Raw genomic sequence first — 22,102 nt, 5'->3', positions numbered from 1 at the left:
ATAAATACAGAAGTGGTGACGTGTTTCTATTATATTTTTCCGCTGATTGTTCCTCTCCTGGGTTTGCACCTGCCTCTAAAAGCAGTGACCAGAGTTAGACAACATCGATCAAAACTATCTGATAGCGGCATTTAACTGTTAGGGTATGTTTCCACGGTCAGTAAACGCTGCTTGTTTGACGCTGCAGCGTCAAACAAGCAGCGTCCAGATGTTCCAGCATAGTGGAGGGGATTTTATGAAATCCCGTCTCCACTATGCGTGGAAACCCGCACGCGGCGGCCCTGCGACTCCGGACATGCTGCGCGTCTTTTCAGAACGCAGCATGTCCGTACACCTTGCGGGGACGCAGCGTCCCCGCAAGGCATATCACAGGGCCCTATGGCGAGGGGTGCGATGATCCCGGATGTGTACTGTACACATCCGGCACCATCGCGTCCCAGAAAGGGGGCGGGGCTTAGCGCCGAGCGGCTTCGCCGCTGCGGCGAACCCGCCGGCAAGCCGTACCGTGGAGCCATACCCTTACAATCTCTGTGGGTGTTCATTCTGCTGCCCATAACCACTCCCCTTCACCCACAATGTATGCAATACCATGACAGCTAGGGAGAGTTTAGGAGCTAGTGATTTCCAGCTACAGTGGCTTGTGAACGTATTCCCCTCCCTTGGCATTTTTCGTGTTTTGATGCCTCACAACCTGGAATTTCACAGGTTGTTTTTTTTTGAGGGTTTGTATCAGTTCCTGTAAAGAACATGCCTACAACTGTGCACATTTTGTTTTCTTATTGTGAAGAAAACAATAGGACAAAAAAACTGAAAACTTCAGTGTGCATAACTATTCACCCCCCTAAAGTCAGAACTTTGTAGAGCCTCCTTTTGCAGCAATTACAGCTGCAAGTCACTTTGGAAAAGTCTCTATGGAGCTTTCCACACCTTGCCACTGGGATTTTTGCCTGTCCCTCAAAGCAAAGCTGGGCCAGCTCCTTCAGGTTAGATGGTTTCCTCAGGTGAACAGCACTCTTCAAGTCTGACCACAGATTTTCAATTGGATTAAGGTCTGGGCTTTGACTAGGCCACTCCAAAACATTTACACGTTTCCCCTTAAACCACTAGTGTATTGCTTTAGCAGTACGCTTTGGGTCATTATCTTGTTGGACGGTGAACCTCGGTTCCAGTCTCAAGTCACTGACAAACAGGTTTTGCACAAGAATATCCCTGTATTTTGCACGATCAATCTTCCCCTCAACTCATACCATTTTCCCTGTCCCTGCTGCTGAAAAACATCCCCACATCATGATCCTGCCACCATGTTTCACTGTGAGGATGGTGTTCTTGGGGTGATGAGCTGAGTTGGTTTGGTGTCAGACATACTGTTTACCTTGGTGGCCAAAAAGGTAATTTTTTGTCTCATCTGACCACAACACCTTCCTTCATACATTTGCGGAGTCTCACACGTCTTTTGCCAAACTCAAAACGAGCCTTACAATTTTTGTGTGTAAGCAAAGGCTTTATTCTGCCCACTCTTCCATAAAGGCCACTCTATGAAGTGTACGGCTTACTGTGGTCGTATGGACCGATACTCCAGTCTCTGGGAACTCTGCAGCTGCTTTGGTGTCTGTGCTGCCTCTCTGATTAATGCCCTCTTTGCCCTGGCTGAAAGTTTTGGTAGGCTTCCCTTACTTGGCAGGTTGTGCTACTTTCTTCTTTCCATTTGATGATAATGGATTTGATGGTGCTCCGGGGATCATCAGAGATTGCGATTTTATTTTTTTTTAATAATCCAACCCTGACTTATACGTCAAATCAACATAGTCCCTGACTTAATCCTCTAGAGGCAATCACCCACAATAAATATAGAAACAAGTCTAGTGGCCACTAGGGGGAGAAAGGATAGGTACAGCAGGTTCAGTGCAGAAACCATAGAAAACATATAGAGAACGAATGAGCACCAAGGAACCAATGAGTAAATATATAAAAGGTAAAGCTTTATTGAAGTAAAATTTATAAAACGAGTATGACTGAGGAAGTAGGGTGATGACACTGACAAGCCAGAATGTGAAACTGCAACTCAGAGAGGTAACAAACAGGCAATAATAAACGGAATATACATTGCTCAAGAGTACATATGTAGCCAAATAATTCCATATAAAGCAATGCTACAGACTATATACAAAGTATAAGGAAAATGAGAGCACCAACAGATGAGATAAACAAAGCTGTATGCAGTGTTTGGAAAAGATATTGAGCAAAGAGAGGGAGTATGTTAAAACAACCTGATGGTACCTGGGATTTGCGGTGCCACTGCCCCAACGCGCGTTTCGGCTAAGTTCCTTCTTCTGGGCGAGTCAGATTCCATTTATTATTGCCTGTTTGTTACCTCTCTGACTTGTAGTTCCACGTTCTGGCTTGTCAGTGTCATCACCCTACTTCCTCAGTCATACTTGTTTTTTATATTTTACTTCAAGAAAACTTTACCTTTTAAATATTTACTCATTGGTTCCTTGGTGCTCATTCATTCTCTATGTTTTCTATTGTCCCTGACTTGTTTGGAGATCTCCTTGGCCTTCGTGATGGTGTTTGGTTAGTGATGTGGCAGCCTCTGTGGCCTTTCAGAAAAGGTGTGTATATACTGACAGACGATGTGACACTTACTTTGCACTCAGGTGAGCATCCTTTCACTAAGCATGTGACTTATGAAGGTAATAGCTTACATCAGAAATTTTTAGGGGCTTCATCGCAAAAGGGGTGAATACATATTCACATGCCAATTTTTAGTTATTTGATCCCATAAATTTAATTTATGCCTATATTTTTTTCACTTCACCAAATTAGACTATTTAGTGCTGCTGCATCACACACAAATCGGATGGCAAAAATATTTAAACACAGGTTGTAATGTAATAAAATAGCTAAAAAGTTAAGGGGGTGAATACATTTGCAAGCCCTTGTATCTCTATATGCAGGAAGTGGTCAATCACTGACCAGGACACCCTCTTGACTGCTAAGCCTAAAATGAGCAGAGATTTAAAGAAAAAAAGCAGGTTAAAATTGAATTTGATTTACCTGATCACAAGACTGATTTCTTGCTTGAGGATTGCACAAAGTTTCTATAGATTACTTTACAGGATTATTAGAAGAACTGTACAAGGAACACCTAACTGGTCCCAACGGCTACCTGTACAGAGATGGCTTTTCCATTCTACCTTTTTTTCGTCATTCCTATCACACACTAATCGCACAATAGGCTACGTTCACACTATGTTTTATAAACTGTGATTAATGAAAGACTGATGGCTCACAAATCAGTCATAGACTTGTAAGTAAAAAAAAAGTATGGCTGCAATTCTGCAATGTCACCAAAATTCTGGAGTAAATTGCTTTGAAAAGTCACAAAGTGCTGTCACAACTCAAAAACTGTCCAAAAATGTGGCAACTTTTGGCGTTTTCAAGCCCGTTATTGTCAGTGTCATTAAAATGAGCGAAGCTGGGGGGTGAAAGGCGTCCAATTCATGGAAGAGTTGTGGCATTCCTTATGTCAGAAATCTCACTCCAAACCCAGAACGGGGTGAAACTTCTGGGGTAGCACACGGAGGCGCATGTAACTCTTCAGATTCACGAAGAGTAGTGCAGCTCATATGACTCCACCATATCCACTCATCAAGACGGCAAGAAAACTGCCGGTATTGATGAATTGGTGCCTATTTGTTTAATGCTTTTTTTTTTTCTTTTACTGGACCCTGTGGGATAAAAAAGTATAGTTATGTAATACTGCAGTAAACTACTTTTTTTGCCATATACCGGGCTATTTACCCATTTAGCGTGTGTGTGTGTATTAGGAACTTTACAGGTGCGTAGAGTAAATGTAAGTCAAAAACAAAGTGTGCACGTAGCTTTAGAATTGCCTCAATTCTCTATATAAGACATTGAAGCATTGTTACAAGATGTAGGAATGCTTTTCTGCACAACTAGCGAGCTCCTATATGTTGCAGTTGGAAGTTACTACAAATTACATACTCCATGATGGCAAAAAATACTCCTCAAAAATGCTAATTGCTGTCTTACCCTGGGGTAAAAGATGGGTTTCAACACTACAAATGGAAAATGAAGCCAAAGACCAGTGATACACCAAATTATACCTGGAACTGACAGTTTATACAGGGGAATGTCCCACAGTTCTTCACTCAGATTGGACATCCATTGTTGGTTTTCAGCCATCTGATTCTTACATTTCTGGAAAACGTTGTCCATATTGCATTTCTAATACGCCTGAAATTATAGGGAGATATTACAAAAAAGGCTTATTGATACCATAAGAGTAGCCTCAACTCACCACATCATCCCAGATAAAACAAGTGATTGGCTGAGGACTATAAATCTTAACTTCTATTCAAATATGCATTAAACTACATGTACCGATACCCATAATACAATGTGGGTACGGTATATACGGTAACATTACACCTACAAAGCTGGCGGACGCCTGTAACTCCATGGTGAAAAAAAAGGATCATAAGCACCAAATGACGTGCGTATACAGGGTAAGCCTTCGTCATGTATCACTGCACATGAAATGATAGAAGATATCTAAAAGTGGCGATAACAATTCAGAACGTCTCTGAATGAGAGAACAGTGCAGAATAAACACCAACTGGATCACTGTTTAGGCCAAGTTCACAAGAGTGTAAGTCACGCTCCATCTATGCACCTCAATGACCGGACTGACTACTGGTCTCCTAACCCAAACTTACTGCCTCATGGACACATAGGAGGGTGTAATTTCAGGTCTGGATTCCCGGCCACCAGACGTGCATTGAGGTCTATATATGGACCGTGAAATAGCTTGTGTGAACCCAGCTTACTGCTCAAGTTGTCACGTCACTAAGGGTCCAGTTTATGTCAAGAGCTCATCAAGATGCATGGTCCTCCCCTGGTAGGCAATGGCTCCTCTCATGTTATGTCCTACTTTGGTTACTGCCTTCTTGTGCCGGGGGCCCCCAAACTGAATACTTGACCCAATCAAATAGTCCATAGCATGTCTCATATAAAAATTGCTGTCCTGACACTCAGAACATGTTTCTATCCATATGACAGATTCATCACGGAACCTAAAAAATCATTGAGAAAAGTAAACATAACTTAATGAGAATCATGGAAACAATGGCAGGGAAAAAACCCGGTGAGCTAGTCAGTAGGGCAGACACACACTCACATGTACATTATTTGGGGCTTTTTTGCACTGTGCAGTTACATGCATTCACTGGTCTTGTAGGTGCAGTTATATAACCACCTCTTAGCTATCACTCGTGTTTGGCACTTCGGCGATCCCGATAAAATACAGTCTAAATATCCAGCCGGTGACCACAATGAGACAAGATAAGACCGGCACCACTGTAGTTGATTGACAGGTCTCTCCCGCCCGTGTGTACATGGGGAGGGAACTGTCAATCACCTGGAGGAGGGCTGAAGCCAGTGGGGTGGATCCACCTTGTAACATCATATTTACAAATAAATTGCATTTTTTAACATAGGAAACTTTACTTGCTCTTGCATATTTTGACAACTGCTGATGCCATATGTATAAAAACAGATGACAATACAGATGAAAATCAGCCATTTTTTCAGGAAGAAAATCAGCTGATTTGCATACACATTTATGAACTTAGGCTGCTTTCACACATCAGTTTTTTGCCGTCAGGCACAATCCGGCGAATTTTGAAACAAACGGATCCGTCGCAGATTGTGAAAAACTGATGCAACGGATCCGTTTTTTCGACAGATCCGACTAGCTGATCCAGCTAATTGGATTCCCAAAAAAATTGGAGCATGCTCAATTTAAAAAAACGGAATCTGTCACTGGATTCCGTCATTTGACGGATCCAGCGCAATAGGGTTCCATTGTAGCAAACGCCGGATGCCGCCGGATCCAGCGCTGTGCGTTTTTTTCCCGGATACAAAAAACATAACTTTGTACATTTTTTCCCGCCGCCGGATCAACAATTTTCGTCGGCGAACAACGGATGAAACGTGTGGCCATCCATTGCAATCCGTCGCTAATACATGTCTATGGGGAAAAAAATGGATCCAGCGGCATCATTCGCCATATCCGGTTTTTTTTTAAATTCGCCAGATTGAGCCTGACGGCAAAAAACTGATGTGTGAAAGCAGCCTTAGCCTGACAGTGGAAATTCAGAAAGCAAAACATAATGGAATGTGATATAACTGGATTGTAGCAAGATACACATGTAGCTACTCAGCTCACATTACAGCACTTATGTAAGTTAAGGGAAATGCAGGACTGTGCACAGTAACCTACAGACAGTGTCAGGTTGGCGCCGATATACTGATTACAATGATACCTAGTGATGAAATCCGTCTTGTGGTTGTTGTGTAATTTTTATTTTCACCTGCGGCCAGTGCCCTTTTTAAACTTTTTTTTTTCTAGGAATATCAGGAGAACAGCAAAGAAATTAATTATAAACACAGCACATATGCGATCATGCCACCACTGGTACCTGCCTGCAGAAAGGTATTTTTTTTCCAAGATATGTATAATATTTATTATGCACACTCGGGAGTGGGTCAGTGAGGGATCAGTGATCTGTCAGAAGCCATACAGATGAACAATCGGAGCACTACATGAAGACCCCCACAGGCCGCCCTGGAGCACGGGCATATCGTTAGCTCAAAACTGAAAATAAAGATTACACAACAACCACAAGATGGATTTCATCACCAGATATCATTGTAATCAGTATAATGGCTCCGACCTGACACTGTCTGCAGGTTACTGTGCACAATCCTGCTGACAGGTTCCCTTTAAAGGGGTTGTCTGGCCTTATTGTGACTGCAGACTTATATCCTATGTGCAGACAAGTGAATCCTCACATCGCACTGCGCACTGTGAGGATTCTATGGCGCCAGAACCATTAGGGGTAGGCGCGTGACCGCAAGTCAGCTTTTTTTACATGCAGATTTTCTGCATCTCTAGTTTATGGAGAAAATCCACAAAGAAAACACAAAACCGCAAGAGAAGCTGTTGCGGGTTTCAAAAACCCACCGCGGGTCAGTTTACCCCATCACGGGTCAGTTTACCTCACCGCAGGTCAGTTTACCCCACCGTGGGTCAGTTTACCCCACCGCGGGTCAGTTTACCCCTTCACGGGTCAGTTTACCTCACTGCGGGTCAGTTAACCCCACCACGGGTCATTTTACCCCATCACGGGTCAGTTTACCCCATCGCGGGTCAGTTTACCCCACGGCGGGTCAGTTTACCCCACCGCGGGTCAGTTTACCCCCACCGCGGGTCAGTTTACCCCACCGCGAGTCAGTTTACCCCACCGCGGGTCAGTTTACCCCGTCATGGGTCAGTTTACCCCACCGCGGGTCAGTTTACCCCACCGCGGGTCAGTTTACCCCATCACGGGTCAGTTTACCCCATTGCGGGTCAGTTTACCCCACCGCAGGTCAGTACACCCCATCACGGGTCAGTTTTCCCCATCGCGGGTCAGTTTACCCCACCGCGGGTCAGTTTACCTCACCGCGGGTCAGTTTACCCCACTGAGGGTCAGTTTACCCCATAGCGGGTCAGTTTACCTCACCGCGGGTCAGTTTACCCCACTGCGGGTCAGTTTACCTCACCGCGGGCCAGTTTACCTCACCGCGGGTCAGTTTACCTCACCGCGGGTCAGTACACCCCATCGTGGGTCAGTTTACCCCATCGTGGGTCAGTTTACCCCACCACGGGTCAGTTTATCCCATAGTGGGTCAGTTTACCCCATAGCGGGTCAGTTTACCTCACTGCGGGTTAGTTTACCCCATTGCGGGTCAGTTTACCCCATCGCGGGTCAGTTTACCTCACCGCGGGTTAGTTTACCCCACCGCAGGTCAGTTTACCCCACCGCGGGTCAGTTTACCCCACCCCGGGTCAGTTTACCTCACTGCGGGTCAGTTTACCTCACCGCAGGTCAGTTTACCTCACCGCGGGTCAGTTTACCCCATCGCGGGTCAGTTTACCCCACCGCGGGTCAGTTTACCCCATAGCGGGTCAGTTTACCTCACTGCGGGTCAGTTTACCCCATCGCGGGTCAGTTTACCCCATCACGGGTCAGTTTTCCCCATCGCGGGTCAGTTTACCCCATCGCGGGTCAGTTTACCCCACCGCGAGTCAGTTTACCCCACTGCGAGTCAGTTTACCCCACCGCGGGTCAGTTTACCCCATCGCGGGTCAGTTTACAGTGCGGAAAAGCAGAGTGGGCATAAGATTCTGAGAAATCCCATCTACTTTGCTGGAACTGTAGGGGTATGTGCACATGTAAAATATTTGGTGCAGATATTTCTGCATCTCTTCGCAGGAATACCGCAGAGGCAGAAACGTATGTTTTTTACTTGCATTTTTGGTGCAGATTTCCCCCCTGTCATTGGTATTGGAGAAATCTGCAGCAAAAACACTGAATTAACAAGCCGCAAGTCAAAATCAGCACCGTATGCATCCGAAAACTCGCACCGTGTGCACTCAGCCTAAGACGCTGCATGTTTTGCACACTAAAATGCGCAGTGGAAAAACCTGAACCAAATACTTATTGTGTGAACTTAGCTTTAGATGTTCTCACATACAGCATGCCCATTATGTGCACAGATTAGGGCCAGAAACACTGCAGATTACTGGTATAGGTTTACACTGGGGCTAATCTGGGTACTAACCTGCCAGCACATCCACAAGACAGCTCCAGGTGTGTGTCCCCGATGCCTGGCAATGTGAGCAGGGACCTAGGAACAGCTGTGAGCCCAGGATGAGGAGCCGGCAGGTGCCACAGCCAGTCTGCAGTGTGAGGAGCCACCACATACAGACTAGCACTGTAGGGGCCACAGTGACACCCAGCGCTTACCTGTGCAGGGAGGAGCAGGACATGAGCTGCACTCACCACGGAGACTCTGGTCCCAGCCTCTGCCCCGGCCCATCCCGGAGCCTGCACTCAGCCATCCTCACACAGGGGCCGCCCACTACACAAGCGACTGCTCCGTGCACCGGTCCTCACTCCACCGAGGTACTAGGTAGGCCTGGAACTCAGGACGCGTACAGGAGGAGATCAGCGGTCCTCCCCCTAGAAACCGAACAATGGATCAGCCCGGTAGAGTGTACACTGTAGCAAAAGAGGAAGAGCTGTGCATTACGTCTGCGTGGGGGGGTAACTCTGCTCTGCACAGACTGGGGGATTTCCAGTGTGTGAGGCATGTAATAGGCTGTGGGGGTGAATTGTCAAAGTGATGCACCCGAGACATAATAGTGGAGATGTATTGGTAGTGTCCTGCTCTATGACAGTATGACCATAGACAGATGATACAGGATGTGCACCGTGCCTGCCATGACACTGGGGTAAACTAAAGTTGGCACCTCCAGGACAGGAGCCAAACACCTCATAGTCCGTAAAGGACTTATCCATCACAGGACAGATTCACCGTAGGACAAATACATCCTAGGAAATCATAGGACAAACCATTGATAGGATACATCCAGCATAGGACTGACCCATCATCAGACATAGCCATCAAAGAAGAGAACCAACAGGACGGATCCTTCATGGGACGGACGGACACATCAGGACAGATTTGTTGTAGGAAGGACCCATCATACGGTAGGATGGATGTGTTTTCTCAAGGAGTTAAGGTTTTATAATGAAGCAGAAAAAAACAGTGTGAACTAGCCTTAGCCCTGTTTTCCTTCGTCACCTCTTAGCTCGCTTAGGCCGGTTTCACATTTGCGGTTATGTCCGCAGCGTTTCTTCCGCAAATATCCGCATGCGTTGTGTATTCCTATCTTTAACATTAGGGACGCATGTGCCTGCGTTCGATTGCGTTTTGCCGCGTTTGATGACGCATGCGTCGTTTCGTCGTCTGCGGTTTGGCGCGGAAATGCTACATGTAGTAATTTTAGAGGCGTCAATTTGCCGCCTAGAAACGTATGCGCTCGATTGCGTAAGGAATGCGCAAAAAAAAACGCATTGCTGTCTATGTGAACGCATGCGTTGCACCAGAGAAAAACATGTCTAGACACTGATAAGCCACCCCCCACATACAAGGTGATAAAGGGAGGGAGTGGACATTTGCGGATCACTACTGCGCAGACAGCCAAGCAGAGCAGACAGACCACAGCACCTTGGAACAAACAATCCTCTGAACAATGTGATATATCCTAGCCAATGCCTTTATTTTCTATTTTCTGTCTCTACATGTCCTAATTTCTGCCATTTCTTTCTTTCTACATGCATCAGAATGTCGTCTTCTTCTACTTCTGATGAGGAGCAACATCCTGGGCCTTCTGAAGTAGAACATGTCAGTGAGATGAGTACTCGCCTCCTCAGATTGGTAAGTATTCACTGTCACATCTACACATATGACAATTTTTGTTTTTCATTTTTTTAGAGCTCTTCTTCTACTGCGGCAGAGACTGGGCAGGAGCAGCAGAGTCACGGTCGGGTGGCAAGGCGGCAGCGTGTACGTATACAAGGCTGACTGTTTACTGTATCCTCACTTTAGTATTCTTGAATCTTCCTTTCTTTACATTCCTATTTCTTTACATTTTTCTTCTGGAATCCTTTTGTATCTTGACTTTCCTTATTCATGCCATTTCTCAGCCTCTGTTTTCTTTCTTTTCCTTATGTTAATGTATCCAACATTAATGTATTTATTTAATTTTTAGGTTCCAGAACGGGATGAAGACCTCATAGAAAATGACCTCCTCATCTCCCTGGTTCAGGAGCGAGTCCCGTTGTGGGACACCCGGGTTCCACAGCACTCGGACAACGTGACGATCCGGCGCCTATGGAATGAGGTGGCCAAAGCGATACGGGATGGCTGGGACAACGCCCCGACTCGGGTCCGAAATGCATTTGGTAAGAATTGCAATGCAGTGTGAAGCAGCAGAGACCTTGGCCGTGCTCACTCGACTCTGTGTGATGAAAGAAACTCTCAGGAGTTTCTCCCATCACACACAGTTGTGTGACCACGGCCAAAAGTCCATTGTCTGACCATTATGTTTTGTTTTTTCAACAGTGGCCAGAGTCAAAACACGTTGGCGTTCGATGAAGGACCGCTTCAACAAGGACCTGCGTCAAGAGAGCCGTGTTCCCATTGGTTCAGGAGCAAGGATCCGAAAGTACAAATACCATCGCGTTCTGGCATTTTTAAGACCGATCCTTAACCAGAGAACGTAAGTATTTCTCCCGTGCATTAGGTTGTGTTGTATTGCCATAATCTGTATGTTTCTATTCCACAGGAGTTGGCGTCTGGTTAATTTTTGGTATTAATTTTTTTTCTCCTTTTTTCGCAGCACATGGAGCAGCACTGTTGGCCCAGGTTCTGGAGCGGTCCTTCATCAGACAGCCACGGACCCGTCCCAGCCATCCAGCAGCGCTGCAGCAAGTGGGCCTGCCACACAAACTGGAGACCAGGAAGCTGGTCCATCAGGTCTTCCCCTTTCCCAGTCCTCTGCCACTGCCCCTTTTTTTTGGGGCTCCTCCCGGCAGCGGCAGAGGGCATTGGACAGGTCCATGAAAAACACCAAAAAAGGAAAAATTCAAGAAAACACACCAAAAACAGGCAGAGATGCTTACCTGTCTAAATGGGCCTCAATACAAATGCACAAGCAGGTTGCAGCGGACCCAAATAAAATAACAAATGCACAGGTGCAATACCTAATGAAACAGCCAGCCTTCAATCAGGGATTGGCCGTGTGGTACACCAATGCACTAAGATACATACTCTGTATGTGGCGTGTTCACACAAGGAATGCACACGGCCAATCCCTGATTGAAGGCTGGCTGTTTCATTAGGTATTGCACCTGTGCATTTGCTGTTTTATTTGGGTCTGCTGCACCCTGCTTGTGCATTTGTATTGAGGCCCATTTAGACAGGTAAGCATCGGACAGGTCCCTCATGCCCGAGTTTTTGCACTTGAGCTCGGTTTTTCACGAAGGACTCAAAGCTTTGGGTGACCGAATGGATATTTCCCTTAGCCACATGAATACACGTATCCAAGAGGTCACCAAAAGCCTTGACCAAGTAAAAGCCGACCTCCAGAGGCCAGCACATCATTTTTTTAACCAAATTGAGCAGGGCATGTTGGAACACCTTAACCTCAATGCCGACCTCTGCTGCATACCACTGCACGGCCACCTCTATTCCTAGCACTGCCGGACACCAGTACAGCACCACCACCATGCCGAGTGCTGTTGGACAGCCCACCGCCACCACCATGACAACCGCTGCTCCTGCTTGGACCTCCTCCACTGACACGACAATGCAGCAGGACCCAGGCATGGCCTTCCGTACCGCCACCACCACGATGCAGCAGGACCCTGGCATGGCCTTCCGTACCGCCAACACCACGATGCAGCAGGACCCTGGCATGGCCTTCCGCTCTACAAGCGCTATGGACTCTGGCATGGCCTTCCGCTCTACGAGCACTATGGACTCTGGCATGGCTGCACGCTCTACGAGCACAATGGACTCTGGCATGGCTGCACTCTCTACGAGCACTATGGACTCTTGCATGGCTGCACGCTCTACGAGCACTATGGACTCTGGCATGGCCTTCCGCTCTACGAGCACTATGGACTCTGGCATGGCTGCACACTCTACGAGCACTATGGACTCTGGCATGGCTGCACGCTCTACGAGCACTATGGACTCTGGCATGGCTGCACGCTCTACGAGCACAATGGACTCTGGCACAGTGCAGCCGGACCCTGACAGGTCACCCACCACGACAATGCCACGACATATGAGCCCACCGAGGCTTCCCAGAACCCGGCAATCCCAGAAAGGAAAAAAAAACAAAAAACAGCTGACTCTTAGTATTCCTCCCCCTTCACCTCCCAGTGTGTCTGTAATGTCAGGTTTGTCTCACCCTTCCAGTGCGTCTCAAGCCTCTCATGTGTCAAGCCCCATCCCCGAACTTCCAGACTCTTCTAGTTTCATTGCCCCTTCTCCTGCCACCTCTGCGTCGTCAACAGTTAGCCAGACCTCACAGCTTCACACCCCCCGTTTACATCACTCTACCCCAAGCAGGCGCAGTTAAATTAAAAGTTTGTGTATAACAAAATAAATAATATTATTTTTTGCCCCCAATTATGTGTGGTTTAATTGTGTTTTTCACCGCCGTCAACACACACTGTGCGCCGAACACTTAATTTTTTGGCCACATCATAGCTCCAGTAGTTAGCAAATAAAAGACTGCAGCTTTCTGTGTCTTTAGTATAGAGATATGAGGTGGGCCAAAAATTAATACTTGTATTATCTCCATAATCTCTTCCTTCTGCTTAGTCTGTGACTAGTGTTACAGACTGAAGAGAAAATGGCAGAAATAAAATGCATAACTATACTCAACAGGTCAGGTGTCCAAAAACTCATTAGTTAGGACACCAGACCTGGTGAGTAGAGAACTGGCTTTTATAACCTCCATTTTCTCTTCTGTGTACGTAATCTATTTCACACAAAGTGAAGGGACGATGGAGGTCATACACGGCATATCTATGCTCACCTGTACATGTGTCAGAAATAGTGAATTCATGAGGCTGTTATATGTGCATCATGAATTCATTATTTCTGACACCTGACTTGATGAGTATAGATCTCTTTTGTATGACAGCCATTGTCTCTTCAGTCTGTGTCCAATGGATACTGCAGAACAGAATCAGCACGCAATGACTTCAACAACCTTAACACTAAAACAACATGGAAGCCGTCACACTAGCAGTATGTGGTCAGTGTTTTATATCAGTATTTGTAAGCTAAAACAAGGAGTGGAACCATTAGATGAAAATTATAATATTAACATAACTAGCACCTCTGCCTTTATCACCCACTCCTGGTTTTGGATTACAAATACTGATATTAAATACAGACCAAATACTGCTAGTATTAGGACAGCCTTGGTTTGTAGAGGAAATACAGTGGGGCAAAAAAGTATTTAGTCAGTCAGCAATAGTGCAAGTTCCACCACTTAAAAAGATGAGAGGCGTCTGTAATTTACATCATAGGTAGACCTCAACTATGGGAGACAAACTGAGAAAAAAAAAATCCAGTTTTTTTATCATTTTATTTGCATATTATGGTGGAAAATAAGTATTTGGTCAGAAACAAACAATCAAGATTTCTGGCTCTCACAGACCTGTAACTTCTTCTTTAAGAGTCTCCTCTTTCCCCCACTCATTACCTGTAGTAATGGCACCTGTTTAAACTTGTTATCAGTATAAAAAGACACCTGTGCACACCCTCAAACAGTCTGACTCCAAACTCCATTATGGTGAAGACCAAAGAGCTGTCAAAGGACACCAGAAACAAAATTGTAGCCCTGCACCAGCCTGGGAAGACTGAATCTGCAATAGCCAACCAGCTTGGAGTGAAGAAATCAACAGTGGGAGCAATAATTAGAAAATGGAAGACATTCAAGACCACTGATAATCTCCCTCGATCTGGGGCTCCACGCAAAATCCCACCCCGTGGGGTCAGAATGATCACAAGAACGGTGAGCAAAAATCCCAGAACCACGCGGGGGGACCTAGTGAATGAACTGCAGAGAGCTGGGACCAATGTAACAAGGCCTACCATAAGTAACACACTACGCCACCATGGACTCAGATCCTGCAGTGCCAGACGTGTCCCACTGCTTAAGCCAGTACATGTCCGGGCCCATCTGAAGTTTGCTAGAGAGCATTTGGATGATCCAGAGGAGTTTTGGGAGAATGTCCTATGGTCTGATGAAACCAAACTGGAACTGTTTGGTAGAAACACAACTTGTCGTGTTTGGAGGAAAAAGAATACTGAGTTGCATCCATCAAACACCATACCTACTGTAAAGCATGGTGGTGGAAACATCATGCTTTGGGGCTGTTTCTCTGCAAAGGGGCCAGGACGACTGATCCGGGTACATGAAAGAATGAATGGGGCCATGTATCGTGAGATTTTGAGTGCAAACCTCCTTCCATCAGCAAGGGCATTGAAGATGAAACGTGGCTGGGTCTTTCAACATGACAATGATCCAAAGCACACCGCCAGGGCAACGAAGGAGTGGCTTCGTAAGAAGCATTTCAAGGTCCTGGAGTGGCCTAGCCAGACTCCAGATCTCAACCCTATAGAAAACCTTTGGAGGGAGTTGAAAGTCCGTGTTGCCAAGCGAAAAGCCAAAAACATCACTGCTCTAGAGGAGATCTGCATGGAGGAATGGGCCAACATACCAACAACAGTGTGTGGCAACCTTGTGAAGACTTACAGAAAACGTTTGACCTCTGTCATTGCCAACAAAGGATATATTACAAAGTATTGAGATGAAATTTTGTTTCTGACCAAATACTTATTTTCCACCATAATATGCAAATAAAATGATAAAAAACAGACAATGTGATTTTCTGGATTTTTTTTTCTCAGTTTGTCTCCCATAGTTGAGGTCTACCTATGATGTAAATTACAGACGCCTCTCATCTTTTTAAGTGGTGGAACTTGCACTATTGCTGACTGACTAAATACTTTTTTGCCCCACTGTACATAGGAGACACGGTCAAGACACCAAAAAATAAAGTTTATTAACGAGAAATATTAGTAACATTTAAGAAAATAACAGGTACAGATAAAATCACAACAGGACATTTACACAGCATTGTCCTGCCATGACACACGTCCAATATCCGAAACAAAAAAGGCAGCAAATTGGTCCCGCATGTGGCCAACTTCAGCTGTTGACCACAGCGGGTGATGCTGGTAATCGGGCAGTGGGTGTGCAACTGGTTCATCCAGTTCAATGTTGGGCCGCTCCTTAGCCATTATGTAATTGTGCAGAACCACACAGGTTTTGACCACCTCGTCGACTGTCTCCATTTTTAGATTAATGGCTGATGCAAGAATGCGCCATTTTGAGACTAGAATCCCAAAAGTACACTCTACTGTTCTTCGGGCCCTGGTCAGTCTGTAGTTAAAAATCCTTTTAGTGTGGTTCAAGTCCCGACTGGAATATGACTTCAGTAGGTTTTTACACATCTGAAAGGCCTCATCACTAACCATAACAAATGGCATTGGTGGACCTTGAGTGTTGGGGAGCGGTCGTGGCCGTGGAAAATTAAAATTTTTGCCATACACACGGCGGCCCATATCAGAGTTCTTAAAAGTCTGGGAATCGTTGCCACGGCCAAAAGCTCCAATGTCCACGGCGATGAAGCGACAGTCCGCATCGGCTATTGCCATGAGCACAACAGAAAAATATTTTTTATAATTGAAGTACTCCGATCCTGTTCTTGCTGGTTTGATAATGCGGATGTGCTTTCCATCCACCGCTCCCAAACAGTTGGGGAAATCACACACACTCCAGAATTTTTCCGCATTTTCAATCCACATGTCCAAGGTGGGTAGGGGTATGAACTCATCCCGGAGTACATTCCACAAAGCCCGGCAGGTGTCCGCAACTATTCAGGACAGGGTGGATATTCCAAGCCGGTATTGGAAGTGGAGGGATGATAAACTCTCTCCGGTTGCCAGAAATCTGGAAGAAAATAAAAAAAAATTACAATCTATTCTATTTATGGTGTTGTTATGCTAAAGACAGAAAGGAAAACACCAAAAAAATACATGTCAGAACACCCAAAATTTGCACTGCCATTGGTTTAGATTTGTTACGTACCTTAATGTAACCAGCAGACGTTCCTCTGGTGGAATCGCTCTACAGAGCTGGGTGTCCGGTCTCCGTATGGTTCCTTGGACACGAGCAAGCAAATCCCGGAACGAGTCTTGCGACATCCTTGTATATTCAGGGAATTTGTCCGGGTTGGCATTAAGCTTGCCATACAGCGTGTGATAGGCTCCACGTCTCTCACGTAATTCAATAATGGGGTGTCTCCAAAAACGCCTACGACGTCTCCTCCATCTTTCGCGATTTCTGTCTTGCTCCCAAGCAAACGCACAGGCAAGAAACAGCTTGATGCTTAAATCCAGGTTGAAATAAAAGCTCTCCATGCGAAGATCCATCATGACACAGGATACAGTAGCACACTGTTAAGATTTCAGCAGTCCTAGGGTCTATATATAGAGATCCCATAATACACACCCTCTGTAGTCCCATTGGCGGTGTCTGGTTATCTAGATTTTTCTCCTGTAAAATTTGTCACCATGCGCACCAAAAACGCAAACGCAGGAAAAAACGCATTGAGAAGTGTGCAAATGCGGCATTTTTTTAACCGCATGCGTTCCACTTGTCCACTTTCTTCTCCCCGCAGCCCTCTCTGTCTCCTGCTGCCTCTCCGCAAATGTCTAATGCCGCATAAAGCGAATAAAAGACACTGATTTCTGTAACATTCGGGTGAGTGCCGCATCTGTTCAAACTTTGCATTATGTGGATTTCTATTTTCTTGCTATATGAAGAGCACCTCCCGTACATGCAAGAATAGAGCTTTGTGTTAGAAGTCTTTGGAAAAATCTGTCCTCTATAGTCACAGCCTGTGAAGATTATCCACATTACCTGGTGCTGCTCAATTCTGGATCTGTTGTTTGGTGTGCAAATGTGAAACTAGCCTTACTTTTGCACCAACATTTTCTACAGAGATAACAGTACAGTCTGTTAATTTATATGACGCATTTTGAAATTCATCTTAGTCCCATAATAAATTTGGCGCAGTGCAAGTTTTACAAAGCAAGATTGTAAAAATCAGGATCTTTGTAATTTCGATTTTATTAAAAAAACCTCTTCATTCTCAATAAAAGGGGATCTTTATTTCTAGTGTACAGTTCGTTGCCTAGGGTCAAGTGGTGCGAGCAGATCATGCTTTACAGCCTGCTCATGGCACTCTGAAGCTGGCAGCTGGCCGGATCACCCTTGCAGCTGGCCGGATCACCCTAGCAGCTGCAGAATCACCCTTGCAGCTGGCCGAATCACCCTTGCAGCTGGCCGGATCACCTTTGCAGCTGGCCAGATCACCCCAGCAGCTGCCGGATCACCCCAGCAGCTGGCCGGATCACCCTAGCAGCCGGCCGGATCACCCTTGCAGCTGGCCGGATCACCCTAGCAGCTGGCCAGATCACCCTAGCAGCTGGCCGGATCACCCTAGCAGCTGCCGGATCACCCTAGCAGCTGGCCGGATCACCCTTGCAGCTGGCCGGATCACCCTAGCAGCTGCCAGATCACCCTTGCAGCTGGCCGAATCACCTTTGCAGCTGGACAGATCACCCTAGCAGCTGCTGGATCACCCTAGCAGCTGGCCGGATCACCCTAGCAGCTGGCCAGATCACCCTAGCAGCTGGCCGGATCACCCTTGCAGCTGGCCGGATCACCTTTGCAGCTGGCCAGATCACCCTAGCAGCTGCCGGATCACCCTTGCAGCTGGCCGGATCACCTTTGCAGCTGGCCAGATCACCCTAGCAGCTGCCGGATCAACCTAGCAGCTGGCCGGATCACCCTAGCAGCTGGCCGGATCACCCTAGCAGCTGGCCAGATCACCCTAGCAGCTGCCGGATCACCCTTGCAGCTGGCCAGATCACCTTTGCAGCTGGCCAGATCACCCTAGCAGCTGCCGGATCACCCTTACAGCTGGCCGGATCACCTTTGCAGCCGGCCAGATCACCCTAGCAGCTGGCCGGATCACTTGCAGCTGGCCGGATCACCTTTGCAGCTGGCCAGATCACCCTAGCAGCTGCCGGATCACCCTTGCAGCTGGCCGGATCACCCTTGCAGCTGGCTGGATCACCCTTGCAGCTGGCCAGATCGCCCTAGTGGAAACGCACTCTTTTGGGCCAGCAATTTGCTATGCTGTTTGTCTGAACTGTTGATCAACAGGATAGCACTACCCCCCAAACAGCAGACAGCTGGGGGATAGAGGAGCTGTACGCTCCTGAAGAAAAGGTAATGAAGAAAATGTTACTCCTTTTGTTAACATTTTTGAAGCATAAATTATTGAGTGCGCACTAGGGTTGAGCGACTTTTATTTTTATAGGATCGGGTCGGGTCGAGTGAAATCAGCCGATCCTATAAAAAAGTCGGGGTCGGCCGAAACACGAAACCCAATGCAGTGCAATGGGATACTATGGTTCCCAGGGTCTGAAGGAGAGGAAACTCTCCTTCAGGCCCTGGGATCCATATTAATGTGTAAAATAAAGAATCAAAATAAAAAATATTGATATACTCACCCTCGGACGTGCCCTGGTACTAACCGGCAGGCTTCCTTCCTAAGAATGAGCGCGTGAATGACCTGCGGTGACGTCGCGGCTTGTGATTCGTCCCGAGCGGTCACATGGACAAGCCGCGACGTCATCTAAGGTCCTTCACGCGCTCATTCTTAGGAAGGAAGGCTGCCGGAAAGAAGCAGGGCGCGTCCAAGGGTGAGTATATTCCTATTAGGTATATACTCACACTCGGACGCGCCCTGCTTCTTTCCGGCAGCCTTCCTTCCTAAGAATGAGCGCGTGAAGGACCTTAGATGACGTCACGGCTTGTCCATGTGACCGCTCGCGACCAATCACAAGCCGCGACGTCACCGCAGGTCATTCACGCGCTCATTCTTAGGAAGGAAGGCTGCCAGTTAGTACCAGGGCGCGTCCGAGGGTGAGTATATCAATATTTTTTATTTTGATTCTTTATTTAACACTTAAATATGGATTCCGATACCGATTCCCGATATCGCAAACATATCGGAACTCGGTATCGGAATTCCGATACCAGATTCAGAAGATCGCCGACCTCATGGCCGACCCCACACAGGGGTCGGGTCGGGTTTCATGAAACCCGACTTTGCCAAAAGTCGGCGACTTCTGAAAATGGCCGACCCGTTTCGCTCAACCCTAGTGCGCACTACAGCAACAGCATGGCCACCTCTTCGTTCATTGTTTTGCATGGAGGCAGGAGCTTCCTCATCAGAAGGGCCCAATCTCCAGATAACGACCAGTCCCAGAAGTATGTCTTTTCCATTACAAATCTGCAATGAGTGCTTCAAATCAGATATGATTTCAGAGCCTTATTAAAAAGTCTGTGTCATGGCTTCATTTTGTATGCAGCCATAACATGACACCCATAGAGTAGTATGAGGCCTTACTGTACCTACATATCTTTTGACTGTGTACATCCTAATTACTATATAGGTGCTAAGCAATGCTGGGTGAAAAATGCCTAAAGGAAGCCTGCACAGCTCCATGTCAGAAGGCCTTACATGACAATGGAAGTACAATATTTTCAATTCTATATACAGTGGTGTGAAAAAGTGTTTGACCCCTTCCTGATTTCCTACTCTTTTGCATGTTTGTCACACATAAATGTTTCAGATCACCAAACAAATGTAAATATTTGACATAGATAACACAAGTAAACACAAAATGCAGTTTTTAAATGAATGTTTTTATTATTAAGGGAAAAAAAATCCAAACCCACAGGGCCCTGTGTGAAAATTGTGATTGCCTCCCAAACCTAATAACTTGTTGGGCCACCCTTAGCAGCATTAACTGCAATCAAGTGTTTGCAATAACTGGCAATGAGTCTTTTACAACTTTCTGGAGGAATTTTGGTCCACTCATCCTTGCAGAACTGTTGTAATTCAGCCACATTGGATGGTTTCCGAGCATGAACCGCTTTTTTAAGGTCATGCCACAGCATCTCAATCAGATTAAGGTCAGGACCTTGACAAGGCCACTCCAAAGTCTTAATTTTGTTTTTCTTAAGCCATTCAGAGGTGGACTTGCTGGTGTGTGTTGGATCATTGTGCTGCTAATCCAAGTGCACTTCAGCTTGCGGTCACGAACAGATGACCGGATATTCTCCTTCAGGATTTTTTGGCAGACAGCAGAATTAATTATTCCATTATCACAGCAAGTCTTCCAGGTCCTGAAGCAGCAAAATAGTCCCAGACCATCACACTACCACCACCATGTATTACTGTTGGTTTGATGTTCCGTTTCTGAAATGCTGTGTTACTTCTACAGATGTAATGGGACATGCACCTTCCAAGAAGTTCAACTTTTGTGTGCTGTCATGAACACTGACCTTCACTGAGGCAAGTGAGGGCTGCAGTTCTTTGGATGTTGTTGTGGGGTCTTTTGTGTCCTCTTGGATGAGTCGTTGCTGCACTCTTGGGGTAATTTTGGATTTTGGTTGGCCGGCCACTCCTGGGAAGGTTCACCACTTCCATGTTTTCGCCATTTGTCCCTAAGCTTGAGAAATGGCTTCATAACCTTTCTCAGACTGATTGATCTCAATTACTTTGTTTATCATTTGTTTCAAAATTTCTTTGGATGGTGTCATGATGTCTAGCTTTTGAGTATCTTTTGGTCTACTTCACTTCCTCAGGCAGTTTCTATTTAGGTGACTTCTTGATTGAGAACAGGTGTGGCAGTAATCAGGCCTGGGTGTGCTAGGAAATGTGAACGCAGCTTTCCAAAGATGTGATAAACCATGGTTAATTTATCTTTGAAGGGGCAGGGGTTTAATCTCTTTTTCACACAGGGCCCTGTAGGCCAGGGCCAGACTGGCCATAGGGCAGTTCTGGCAAATGCCAGAAGGGCCGATGGCAGTAGTGGGCCGCTCGAATGTGCCGCTGTCGGCACACTCCCCCCGCTGTCGGCGCACTCCCGGCCCCGCATTCAACTATACCGGCGTCATAGACGCCGGTACAGTTGAATGCAATGATGGAGGAGAGAGCGTCTGCTGACGCCCCCTCTCCCATCATTCCCCACTCTGCCTGCCGCTGACACTGCGGGTGCGCGATGACGTCATATCATCGCGCACCTGCTGTGTGACCGGGCGGGCAGACTGCGACTGCTGAGGCCGGAGCCAGGAGCAGCGCGGGACACGAGGAGAGAGGTGAGTAGTGTGTTTGTTTGGGTTTTTTTTATCAATGAGTGATGACTGGACTGTGGAGCTATTGGGGGGGGGCTGCCTGCCTGCATTACTTTCTATGGGGGCTGCCTGCCTGCATTACATTCTATGGGGGCTGCCTGCCTGCATTACATTCTATGGGGGCTGCCTGCCTGCATTACATTCTATGGGGGCTGCCTACCTGCATTACTTTCTATGGGGGCTGCCTGCCTGCATTACTTTCTATGGGGGCTGCCTGCCTGCATTACTTTCTATGGGGGCTGCCTGCCTGCA

General features: G+C 46.6%; 2 protein-coding genes across 7 annotated transcripts in view; one reads left to right on the top strand and one right to left on the bottom strand.

Moving 5' to 3' along the window:
- Positions 1 to 9,160, bottom strand: part of PLCXD1 (phosphatidylinositol specific phospholipase C X domain containing 1) — a 76,559-nt gene extending 67,399 nt beyond the window's left edge. For 2 of the 6 annotated variants that reach the window (XM_077296903.1, XM_077296906.1), the window contains exons 1-2: positions 8,880 to 9,160; positions 4,131 to 4,260 (exon numbers count right to left, since the gene is read on the bottom strand). In XM_077296903.1, the coding sequence (XP_077153018.1) occupies positions 4,131 to 4,242 (112 nt within the window). In that variant the 5' untranslated portion in view covers positions 4,243 to 4,260; positions 8,880 to 9,160. Of the gene's footprint in view, positions 1 to 4,056; positions 4,261 to 8,694; positions 8,859 to 8,879 lie in introns of those variants that run through there. The other 4 variants (XM_077296904.1, XM_077296908.1, XM_077296905.1 and 1 more) reach the window with 3 other exon arrangements.
- Positions 7,354 to 18,204, top strand: LOC143817725 (uncharacterized). The gene is made up of 5 exons (XM_077299211.1): positions 7,354 to 7,377; positions 10,691 to 10,883; positions 11,044 to 11,200; positions 11,321 to 11,675; positions 17,773 to 18,204. Exons 1-5 carry the CDS (start codon positions 7,354 to 7,356, stop codon positions 18,202 to 18,204), a joined length of 1,161 nt encoding a protein of 386 aa, XP_077155326.1.
- The last annotated feature ends 3,898 nt before the right edge of the window (positions 18,205 to 22,102 follow it).

This window comes from Ranitomeya variabilis, chromosome 3 (genome assembly GCF_051348905.1).
Source record: "Ranitomeya variabilis isolate aRanVar5 chromosome 3, aRanVar5.hap1, whole genome shotgun sequence".
Taxonomy (NCBI): domain Eukaryota; kingdom Metazoa; phylum Chordata; class Amphibia; order Anura; family Dendrobatidae; genus Ranitomeya; species Ranitomeya variabilis.
Note: the sequence above shows the minus strand (reverse complement) of the source record. Positions and strands in the feature narration are given on the sequence as shown.